This window comes from Nansenia antarctica (genome assembly GCF_963989245.1).
Source record: "Nansenia antarctica genome assembly, chromosome: 9".
NCBI lineage: Eukaryota > Metazoa > Chordata > Actinopteri > Argentiniformes > Microstomatidae > Nansenia > Nansenia antarctica.
Genome location: NC_137679.1, coordinates 8,170,768 through 8,183,323, shown reverse-complemented (window position 1 = coordinate 8,183,323; position 12,556 = coordinate 8,170,768). Strand labels below are relative to the sequence as shown.

The following is a 12,556-nucleotide window of genomic DNA, read 5'->3' as shown; positions in this document are numbered from 1 at the left end:
AAGCCTAGGAAGGATGTGCCAGGCGACAGACAGACAGACGTCTCTCTCTCTCTTCCCCAAAGCTGAAAGTGAAAGGAATGTGTGGATGAGGAGGGAGTGTGTGTGTGTGTGTGTGTTCGTCTGAGAAGCTGACTTGTATGCTGTCATTTCCTATATGAGGGAACGTTTTACTCATATCCTGAGTTCATGGAGTTCATGTGTGTTACTGCTGTTCTCACCCGTAAAGACATCAAAGTGAAACCCCTACTTCCTTTCTCACCTGTACACAATACAAGGTGGCGCTTCGAGCACACTCAACATGAAACCACAGGTAAAAACAATGAATCACATATTCCCATCGTTTTTATATCCGGTAAAAGAGCTGAAAATGATGGGAATATGTGTATTATTGTTTTTACCTGTGGTTTCATGTCGAGTGTGCTTGAAGCGCCACCTTGTAGTCTATTGTGTACAGGTGAGAAAGGGGGGGATTCACTTTTTTACGTTTAGAGGTGAGAACAGGAGTAAGAACACAGAAATTGTGCCTTTAACCTAAAGCCTGTGGGTGAGTCTTTGAGACTCTGTTTCAATATCCACACTAGCATACAACTGTATGAAATGTAATGTATGCTGTATGTAGTGTACTAACCCAGCCCTGCCCAGACTCCTGGGCCTCAGTTCAACACTAACCCAGCCCCCAACCTAGCCCCAACCCCAATCTAGCTCCAACCCCAACCTAGCCCCAACCCTAACCCCAACCCCAATCTAGCCCCAACACCAATCTAGCTCCAACCCCAACCTAGCCCCAACACCAATCTAGCTCCAACCCCAACCCTAACCCCAACACCAACCCCAAGACTAGCCCCAGCCCCAATCCCAACCTAGCCCCAAACCCTGCCCCAATCCCAACCTAGCCCCTACCCAAACCCCAACCCTCGATATTTGCCCGGGCTCTGCCAGTCTCTTACCCAAAGCTGAAAGTGAAAGGAATGTGTGAATGAGGAGTGTGTGTGTGTTCTGACATGTGATGATGTCTGTATGATGTAATTTCCTGTATGATGGAACCATTTACTCATATCCTCATGTAGAGTTCATGTAGTTCATGTTTAACACTCAACACTGTTCTCACCTCGAAATACATCAAAGTGAAACCTCTCCTTTGTCACCTGTACACCCGTACCTGTATAAGGTGACGCGATATCTGCAACACAGTCAACTCTCTTCCCCAAAGCTGAAAGTGAAAGAACTTCTCACCAGTACACAAGACAAGGTGAGGCTTCAAGCACACAATTTACGGTAACTCAACCTAGCCCCAACCCTAACCCTAGCCCCAGCTCCAACCCCCTAGCCCAAACCCTAGCCCCAGCTCCAACCCTAGCCCCAGCTCCAACCCCAGCCCAGCCCCAACCCCAAACCTAGCCCCAGCTCCAGCCCTAGCCCGAACCCTAGTCCCAGCTTCTACCCCAGCCCTAGGCCCACCCCCAACCCGAGCCCCAATCCTAGCCCCAGCCCGAGCCCAGCCCCAAACCTATCCCCAGCTCCAACCCTAGCCCCAACCCCAGCTCCAACCCTAACCCCAGCCCTAGCTCCAACCCTAGCTCCATCCTAGCCCCAACCCCAGCCCTAGCTCCAACCCTAACCCCAGCCCTAGCTCCAACCCTAGCTCCATCCTATCCCCAACCCCAGCCCTAGCTCCAACCCTAACCCCAACACCAGCCCCAACCCTAGTCCCAACACCAGCCCCAACCCTAACCCCAGCCACCAGTGTCCTGAAGCAGAGTCTCTTGTTAGTGATGTGAATGTCATGAGAGCAGCCGCTCAGTTTAAGTGAATCAACTCCATCCTGATTATCTTCAGTAATCCTGTTGTGTTAATCCTACGCCTGCCTGCCCGCCCGCCTGCCCCTCGCCTGTCTGAGACAGACACACACACACACACACACCCCCAAAAAAAAAACACACACACACACACGTACAAACACAAAAACACACCCACGTATAAACACACACACACACGTACAAACACACACACACACACACACACACACACACTGCTTATTTTCAGCACACAAACACATAAAAAAAATCCAAACAAACGGCTCCGGAGGTGACAGAATCGGATCAGAACTGGATCTGGACAGCATTTGTGTTGAGCGCTGCCTTTGCTCAACAGAGCTCCGTACTGTAAACTCCCCTTGAGAGTCCATGCCTAATAAAATAAACAAACGCGAGACAGAAATAGTGGATTCTTTGGTGAAGTGCTGCTCTCCGACGCTTCGCGATGTGAAAACAAAAACCCAGCTCTCCCCTGAGAGCAGCTTGGATTACGCCAGTGAGACCTGCGTTCGTATATTCGCTCTGAGAGCGCCGGAGCACACCACGCTGGGTTCAAACCAAACGTCATAAAGGGACCTCAAAGAAAGTCATTCGGTTGGACACACGAGGCTTTCCATGAGTGCTGATTAGATTTCCAGAGCAAATTTATGAACACAGCCATGAAGTCACACTGAGATTAATCCATGTAACACATACCTGAAGTAGACAGGGAGAGAGAGAGAGAGAGAGACAGAGAGACAGAGAGAGAGAGAGAGACAGAGAGAGAGAGACTGGCAGACAGATATACAGAGAGAGAGAGAGAGAAAGGTTACATCCATTAAAATCCCCCGACACCATGCTTTGCTTATGCACAGAATAAAAAATAACACACGTATTAAAAAACAGACAACTTTAATTCAACCCCCCCCCCCCCCCCGGAATCCCCTCACCACACATGAACCCCGCGACTTTGGTTACCATAACAACCACTTTTATGGTCATACAGTGATCAGTGACTGTACCATTGCAGTGTCCTCATTCCCACAGTGACAGTGGGTAAAGTGCCTCAACAGGAGGTTTCCAAAGGCCACACAGTGTATTAGTGTGTTGTGTGTGTGTGTGTGTGTGTCAGAGTGTTGTGTGTGTGTGTTAGAGTGTTGTGTGAATGCAGGCAACGCTAAGCAGACTGTGTTGACTGTAAACTATATGACACTATGGAATGTGTGTGTGTGTGAAAAAGATAGAGAAAGAGTGTGTGTGTGTGTGTGAGAAAGAGAGAGAGAGAGAAAGAGTGTGTGTGTGTGTGTGTGTGTGAGAGAGAAAGAGTGTGTGTATGTGTGTGTGTGACACTGTCTGTTTTACAGTATTGATACTGTATCTGTCAATCCACTGTTCTCATTTGGTGTGAATAACATCCTGTGTGTAGGCATAAATGGTTGTTGGCTCAGCACTACTGTAACTGACTGTTTTCATAATGTCAAAATGCACTGATAGTATTTATGTCCTTTAGATATTGTACATTTATGTGGACATAAATAAAGCATTTAAAATGTGTGTGTGTGTGAGAAAAGAGAGAGGAAGAGTGTTTGTGTGTGAACGCGTATGATAGCTACCATGGTAGACAGACAGTAGTAGTAGATAGTAGACAGTTACTGTGGCAGACAGTAGTAGTAGATAGACAGTTACTGTGACAGACAGTAGTAGTAGATAGACAGTTACTGTGGCACACAGTAGTAGTAGATAGTAGACAGTTACTGTGGCAGACAGACAGTAGTAGTAGATAGTAGACAGTTACTGTGGTAGACAGACAGTAGTAGTAGATAGTAGACAGTTACTGTGACAGACAGTAGTAGTAGATAGACAGTTATTGTGACAGACAGTAGTAGTAGATAGACAGTTATTGTGACAGACAGACAGTAGTAGTAGATAGATAGTTACTGTGGCAGACAGTAGTAGTAGATAGACAGTTACTGTGGTAGACAGACAGTAGTAGTAGATAGACAGTTACTGTGACAGACAGACAGTAGTAGTAGACAGTTACTGTGACAGACAGTAGTAGTAGATAGTAGACAGTTACTGTGACAGACAGACAGTAGTAGTAGATAGTAGACAGTTACTGTGACAAACAGACAGTAGTAGTAGATAGTAGACAGTAGGTATTATGGGTGTTTTTCTTGGTGCTTTGTGCTAGTGTGAGCACTGTTGGCTGTGTAGAAGGCATTACGAGTGTGTGTGTGTGTGTGTGTGTCCTACATCTCCATGACTCCTGTAAAGAGTGTGTGTGTGTGTGTGTGTGCCTACACATTCTGTAGCGTGTGCCTTTACGTTCTGTAGTGAGTGTGTGTGTGCCTATACGTTCTGTAGTGTGTGTGTGTGTGTGTGTGTGTGTGTGAAGGCCTAGGGGGGGGGGGGGGGGGGGGGGGGGGGTGGATGGATGGACAGCAGCAGCTGTAACTCACTCAGAACAAACAGGGTCACCAGATGCCAAAACGGTCCTCTCTGACTGGAAGGACAGTTCAGAGGTCACCAGCAGAACACACCCGGCACCGTAGGAGTGACACCAGTGACTCCTGCTACTCTATTTCTGACCCAGGCAGCACCCAGCCTTGGGCCCAGAGTGCTGCTGGCTTGTAGGGAAAACCAACTAGAGGAGAAGGCTTTAGTGAAGTTCACACACATTCATAATGAATATAACATGCATATTATTATTATTATTATTATTATTATTATTATTATTATTATTATTATATTGAGGTTCCTAGGGTATCTACCTAATCCGGTAAATCCGCTTTTAGTTCTGGTTCACCTCACTGCCGGAACCATCGACCAAGAGTCGGTTACAGTTGGTGGTTCCGGCGCCGGTTGGGCAATTTAGCATTTTGATCGAGGACCTCTTTTAAAAAAAATGTTTTTATTGTGTTTTAGAATGTGGTATTTTTAAAAAGAAAAATTGTTGTAAATAAAAATGTGTGTGTATGTGAAAGAGACCGTGGTCTCAACGGAGCTCCCTATATAAAGGTTAAATACATTTGCTTAAAAAAAAAAAAAAAAAAGATCCCAAAGACATTCACTTTAGTGTCCTGTCATTCACATACATCCTGTTTATCACAGTCATAAACCATTTCGATATCCTGCGTCTCTAAGCCTTTCCAATATATTCTTAGTAATCATTCTCGTAAGTCTGTACAAGTATGGTAACTATAAACTATTATCAGCTACATCTGTTCTATTAGTAGTCATCTTGTGTTTCCCTAAATGTCATTCAGTGACTCGTAAAAAGAAAAACCCGCAGCATCGAGCCAGGAGTCAAGACCTTTCCTTGAAAATTCGGACGACAGTTGCGTCATTTCTGAAATGTCTTACATTCTTGCTTTTTTCCCCCTTAAAACATAAATCATTACACCCTCAAACACCCACAAACAGAAGCAAACTTCTAGTAAACAGTAAAAGAACGGGGGAATGTCAGTAACAGTATTAACAACAGCAATAAAACAACAACAACAACAACGCCATGTTACATTGTATTAAAATAGGTCCATGTCTTTGGCTAAAATCTAAAAAGTACCCCCTCTCCCAACATGACTCCAGCCCTAGGCTTGGTCCAGAAACAACCTCTAGACACTAGCCCCTACACCCTAGACACTAGCCTCTACATCCTAGACACTAGCCTCTACACCCTAGATACTAGCCCCTACACCCTAGACACTAGCCCTACACACTAGCCTCTACACCCTAGCCCCTACACCCTAGACACTATCCCCAACAGCCTAGACACTCGATCCTATACCCTAGTCCCTACACACTAGACACTAGCCCCTACACCCTAGCCCTTACACCCTAGACACAAGCATCGATCTGAAGACTTGGGGATAGGTGGGTCATTTCTTTTTATACGGTGCCTTTTCCGTCCCCAGTACTAAATCGTGTTGTATTTTGTCTAAATTTGGACAAATATTAATTCCATTAGGTTTTTCATGTATAGTCAATTGTTATTTATTATGAATACAATGATATGGGCTTCTAAGTTGTTGTTTTCTACATTTTAAAAGCTTTGGTTAAAGATGTAAATTGGATTTTGCATGGGATTTGGGATGTCCCCAGTGTTGTTCATTCAACTTCAATCCAAAAAATAACCATTAAACACATATACATTTCCAAATATGTTATTATTATTTCATTTCCCTGATCAATATCTATTGAAATCAAATATAGTTTTTTATCCATTTTTTAAAATTATTTTGTACAAAAAATTAAGGTTTTGCTTACAATATTGCTTGTCCCTGCGATCACTGTCCACCCTGTTATGCTGTGTTAATGTCCCTTTTAAAAGAAAACCACATTTCTCAATCACATCACTCTCATGAGGTGACATCACATCAGTGGAGGGGATTTCAAATGTTGTAAGCTGTGTGATTTTCTACCTCTTTTACCATCTGATTTTTATGTTTTTATCCAGTGAGTTTAATGTGGTTGACCATAACGTGTCCACCCTGTTATGCCTAAATATTGAGGAGATCAATCAAATTGAATAATTTCAAAAAAGTATTTAGTGCAAATTAGATTCCTCATCAAGTATTCATGGTCATTCTAGGCATTATGCTAACACAGGCAGGCTAAAGGCTAACTTTAACTCAAAATGTCCACCCTGTTAGTGTCCACCCTGTTATGTGTCCACTCTGTTCTGGAGACACTCGCCCTATTCAACTACAGAGGGTATTCTAAATAAAATAAAATGTAGGTGCCTGAGCTCGACCACTATGTTTTTCAGCAAGCTAGATATGTCCTTTATATAATAGAACATTAAAATATAGATAAATCAACAATTTATTTTTCACAAGTTATGAAGTCCAAATGGCACCGTATAAAAAAAATGACCCAGGTACAAACCAGCGGAGGCCACTGGAAGTAGAAATCAGAGGAGGGTCTCATTCTAACGAACGCATCACCACCCCTCGTTCGACCCCTACCTCCGCCAGCGTGGATCTAACCAGGGGCTGGATAGGTGTAAAGGGAGATACAGTAGGACTGCACTAGCTCCACCTAGCCCCTCTGAAAGGCCAGGTGGAAGAACCGCCATCTTGCTTTGACCTATCCGAGGCAATCCAGATCCGGTAGAAAGGGTAGTAGAGGTCGCTTCTGGCCGTTAAAAAAGTCACCTGACGGCCTCTCTCTCGGCACGCCACCGCGACACTCCCGTAAGGACTCTCAACGTCTGAAGGTCTCTCATCTTCATCATCTTCATCGTCTTCCTGTCCCCCTCTGTGCCCACTGTCCCCACAGCCAGAGAGAGGGAGGGAGAGAGAGAGAGAGAGAGAGAGAGAGAGAGAGAGAGAGAGAGAGAGAGAGAGAGAGAGAGAGAGAGAGAGAGAGAGAGAGAGAGAGAGAGAGAGGGAGGGGATGAGTGTGAGAGGGGAGGAGTGGAGGTTGTAGATGGGTGACGTTGCCCCCTGCCAGACGCTGTTCTCAGGTCAGTTCTCCCTTTCCCCCTGCTAACGGTGAAGGCTTGGATACCGGGAGGATGAACTGATCCTGGATCAGAACCCAGGAGACGACTTCACCCCGGAGAGTAGAGGAACATGTGCACGCGCACACACACATACACACACACACACACACACACACACACACACACACATACATACATACATACACACACACACACACACACACACACACACACACACACACAGATACACATAGACATGCACATGCGCACACACAGACGCACACACACACACACACACAGACACACAGACAGACACACACACACACACACACCCACCCACTCATCCACCCACACACCCACATACAGACACCCACACACACACACACACACACACACACACACACACACACACACCCACTCATCCACCCACACACCCACATACAGACACCCACCCACCCACACACACACACAGACACACATACACACACACCCCCAGGCTCCTCCTCCTCCTCCTCCTCCTCCTCCTAGGAGGGGTCTAGGTGGTGGGCACCCTGATCCTGAACAGGCCCTGCTTCAGCTGCAGACGGAACAGCCGGCAGTTGGCGATGCGCAGCGCGGCGCAGGCCGTCTTGCAGAGGTCGGAGGTCAGCATGGGCTTGGTGCGGTGCCACGTCCCAGAGCTGCGGCGGAACTCCCGCACGTAGTCATAGCTCATACCTGGGGGGGAGGGAGGGAGGGGGGGAGGGAGAGGGGGAGGGAGGGGTAGGGAGGGAGGGAGGGAGGGGTAGGGAGGACACAGTCACTGACATGGGGGAGACAACCTCTGACACAGGCTCCAAATCCACTCCGGCCAAAACGGACAAATTCTCCCTTACCATTGACAACTCCACAGTCCCCCCCCCTCCTCCCAAGTTAAGAGTATGGGTGTCATCCTCGACAGCGCCCTGTCTTTTGAAGCTCACATTAACAACATTACTGGGTCTGCCTACTTCCACCTCCGCAATATTAACCGTCTCCGCCCGTCACTCGCGCCCAACAGCGCCGCTATTCTCGTCCACGCCCTCGTCACATCCCGTATTGATTATTGCAACTCCGTCCTCTCTGGTCTTCCTCACAAATCTCTGCGTGAGCTCCAACTGGTCCAAAACTCAGCCGCCCGTATCATTACCAGAACCCATTCCACATAGATCATATCCGGAACTCCGGTTCTTCAACAACTCCATTGGCTTCCCGTTAAATACCGCCTCGACTTCAAAATTCTGCTCCTCACTTTCAAGGCCCTTCACAGTCTTGCACCCCCGTATCTCTCTGAACTCCTTCACACCTACACGCCCTCTCGCACTCTCCGATCCTCCGCTGCCTTTCAACTCACTATACCTTCTGCCCGCCTGACCACTATGGGGTCTAGAGCCTTCAGCCACTCTACCCCCCCGTCTCTGGAACTCTCTCCCACAAGATATCCTCAACACTCTCTCTCTCCACCTTCAAATCCTGCCTGAAAACCCACCTTTTAAACTAGCGTATTTTTAACTGATGGTTGTTCTTAAGTCTTGTTTCGTTTGTTTGTTTGAATCACTGTTTTAACCTGTTTGAATCTTTTTAAATTCTGCTCTGTAAGGTGTCCTTGAGTGCTCTGAAAGGCACCTATAAATAATAATAATTATTATTATTACAGACACCTCAGACACACACACACACACAGACAGACACACACACCCACGCACACGCGCGCGCACACACACACACACACACACACACACACACACACACACACACACACACGGTCGTAACTCATCCTGTACCTGAGGGGAGGTATAAACGCTGCGTCCCCCTCAGGGCAGTGAGCCAGTATAAAGAACGCCGTCACTTCACTTCATCATTAAAGCACTTCAACACCGTTAGCCAGGATTCTCTTTCAACCAAAACCTCTTTAATCAGGGCTGACATTTCACCCAACGCAACATCGCAATTAATCACGGCAAACTGTGTGATTTACTTTAATAATAAACGCCTTCATGGACCTGACAGCCCCGGTGTGTGTTCTGTACAGGCATGTCCACACGGGCGGGTTCTCTAAGTCCTGGAATCACACCTTCACTGGAATAGAGAGAGTAGAGACTGACAGGAAGGATGGATGAGAGAGAGAGAGAGAGAGAGGGATGAGAGAGAGAGAGAGAAAGAGGGATGAGAGAGAGAGAGAGAGAGAAAGAGGAGGATAGAGACAGTAGAGACTGACAGGAAGGATGGGTGAGAGAGAGAGAGAGAGAGAGAGAGAGGGAGAGGAGGATAGAGACAGTAGAGACTGACAGGAAGGATGGGTGAGAGAGAGAGAGAGAGAGAATAGAGACAGTAGAGACTGACAGGAAGGATGGGCGCGAGAGAGAGAGAGAGAGAGAGAGAGAGAGAGAGAGAGAGAGAGAGAGAGGAGGATAGAGACAGTAGAGACTGACAGGAAGGATGGGCGAGAGAGAGAGAGAGGAGGATAGAGACAGTAGAGACTGACAGGAAGGATGGGCGAGAGAGAGAGAGAGGAGGATAGAGACAGTAGAGACTGACAGGAAGGATGGGTGAGAGAGAGGAGGGATGACATGCAGGACATGTCGACGGCCGGAATCGAACCATATAACATGCGCCTTAGTGAGCTACGCCACATATTACGCACCCAAGAGACGCTCTACACTACTAGATGTTATCTCTCACGTATTATATATGAAGAGTTTCCTGGACTGCACACAAAAAAACCTGATTAAGCATAATAAATACAGGGTGATATCTGTTTTGGCAAAAGAACCCCTCAAATATGTTGGACAGTTTAATCGCAAATCATGCTTAATTGGATCTGTAACTATACTTCAGTGTTCACCACTTCTCCGCCCGAAATCTAGGTGTAATTGCAGTATCCAGAGTAGATAGTCACTTAGATTTACATTTAGTAATCCAAAAATTACAACCAAGGACTTTTATAAAACCTTGATACAAATTTGAGCTTTTCAAAAAATGCCGGTTGAGAGAGGACACTGGCGTTGTTTGTTCGCCGCTTCTCTGCCCGAAATCTAGGTGTAATTGCAGTATACAGAGTAGATTGTCTTACAAAGACACTTAGGGCCGGTTTCAGAGACAAGGCTTAAGCCTAGTCCTGGACTAAATCACACTTTCAATGTAAAATCTCCATTGAAGATGTTTTTTAGTCTAGGATTAGGCTTAAGCCTTGTCTGTGAAACCGGCCCTTAGATTTAGATTAGTAATCTAAAAATTAATTAGACCCCTGTACATTCTTTTACTTATCTTTTGCTTCTTTTTATTATTACTACTCAATCTTTTCAGTTTGTAAAGCGTCTTTGAGTGTCTAGAAAAGCGCTATATAAGTCTAATGTATTATTATTATTATTATGTTAGGAAATGTATTCTCATAACATAATAAGGTGAACAGTAGGACAGGTTATGTTTAAACTGATGCTGTTTTGTATGTCTCAGTTGGGCAGATACTATGAAGGTAGATGTCCTCCATAGATACCAGTGCACAGTTTCGTGTCATCACAGGTTCGTTGCGCAGAACTGTTCCTTCTTCTATCATTATGACTGCCAAAGGCCCCTGACCCTAGCAAAGATGACTTGTTCTTTGACTGATGGATAGATTCACTTACAGTTAAATTCCAGGGTTCCCACACCTTCTGAAACATCAAGCACCTTTCAAGCACCTTTCAAGCACCTTTCAAGCACCTTTCAAGGACTTTCAAGCACCTTTCAAGCACCTTTCAAGGACTTTCAAGACTCAATTCCCTCAAATTCAAGGACCCAACACGGCATAGTTTGAGACAGAACTAGTTGACGAGCTAATTTTTGAATATTTTTTAGAGAGAGAGAGAGAGGGGAATTCAAGCACTTTCAATGACCCATGTCTATCTTCAAAAACGTTTTAAGACCTTGATTTTTCAAATTCTCAAACTTTCAAGGATTTCAAGGACCCGTGGATAAAGGTGTCTGCTAAATGCCCGAAATGTAATAATGATCATGTAATGATGATGTAATGATCCCACCTGACGTGCCTGGAGCGCAGGTGAACATGTAAGGACCTCATCACTGCCCACCTGCTGCTCACCAGGCAGGACGCAACAGGGAACAACAGGGAACGCTACCCACTGATGTAGCCTCAGGAGAGAGAGAGCTACCTGTGCACACACGCACACACACCTACACACACCTACGCACACCTACACACACCTACGCACACCTACACACACCTACACACACACACACCTACACACACACACCTACAGCACCAGTCAAAAGTTTGGATGGGAAAGTGTGTCCAAACTTTTGAATGGTACTGTACACACACACACACACACACACACACACACACCTATAGACACACCTACATGTGTACGCACATCCAGTACCTTGTATGGGCAAAGGCTTGCCAACTTGTAGTGGCAGGGCTCAGGTATGGAATGTGACTGATTGCGAGTTGAAAGATGCCAGTAACAGTTCAGCATGGGGATCACTTCAAACCTGATGAACACCAATGAGTATCTTCTAAGTGTTTAAGAAGAAGGAGCTCATTTGTGTTACTGGCCACTTACTAGTGTTTTTCTTGTTTTCTTGTTCTCTCTCTTGTTATAGTAAGTCATGTAGTAGCTGGAAGATGTGATATATATGTTTTTTCAATCACAGGCTCTCATCTGAGGATTGTTTGGGTGTGTGCGTGCGTGTGTGTGTCTTGAGAGGCTAGGTAGAAAGCCAACACTTCCGTATAAGCAACCAATATGTATTAATCACTGAAATAAGTCCAGCTCAGTGGCCTTGCTGTTAGAGTGTCCGCCCTGGGGTTGGGAGGTTGTGAGTTCGATCCCCGGCCGAGTCAAACTAAAGACTATAAACATGGTACCCGATGCCTCCCTGCTTGGCACTCAGCATTAAGGGTTGGATTGGGGGGGTAAGACCCTGTGACATACCAGCGTCATGTCCAGGGGGTGTACTTGTACATCAAGCCGCCTCAAGCTATGGAAACAGGAGATAGGCTCCTGCTCCTAAGGGCCGTTAGGCTCGAGAACCATCATTTCTCAAGGCTATTTACTCTTTACTCTCTCATTAGCACCATCACACCCACGCCTATTATGCTTTTGGAACGACATGCGACGTACCAGCGTCATGTCCAGGGGGGTGTAGTGTACTTGTACATCAGAGCCGCCTCACGCTACGTAAACAGGAGATAGGCTCCTGGCCTAAGTTACCAAAATACACTCCTCCTTGTGACACACATTTACCAAACATACAGTATGACTCAGACAGGGTGACAGTGTGACTGAAGTGAGTT

At 46.1% G+C, this 12,556-nt stretch overlaps 1 protein-coding gene across 1 annotated transcript in view; it reads right to left on the bottom strand.

Annotated features, from left to right (window-relative positions):
• Positions 1-7,719: 7,719 nt before the first annotated feature.
• The window catches only part of gan (gigaxonin), an 18,756-nt gene continuing 13,919 nt past the window's right edge, over positions 7,720-12,556 (bottom strand). Inside the window, exon 10 of the mRNA XM_080539089.1 lies at positions 7,720-7,956. Within this exon, the coding sequence (XP_080395215.1) occupies positions 7,775-7,956 (182 nt within the window). The 3' untranslated portion in view covers positions 7,720-7,774. The remainder of the gene's footprint in view (positions 7,957-12,556) is intronic.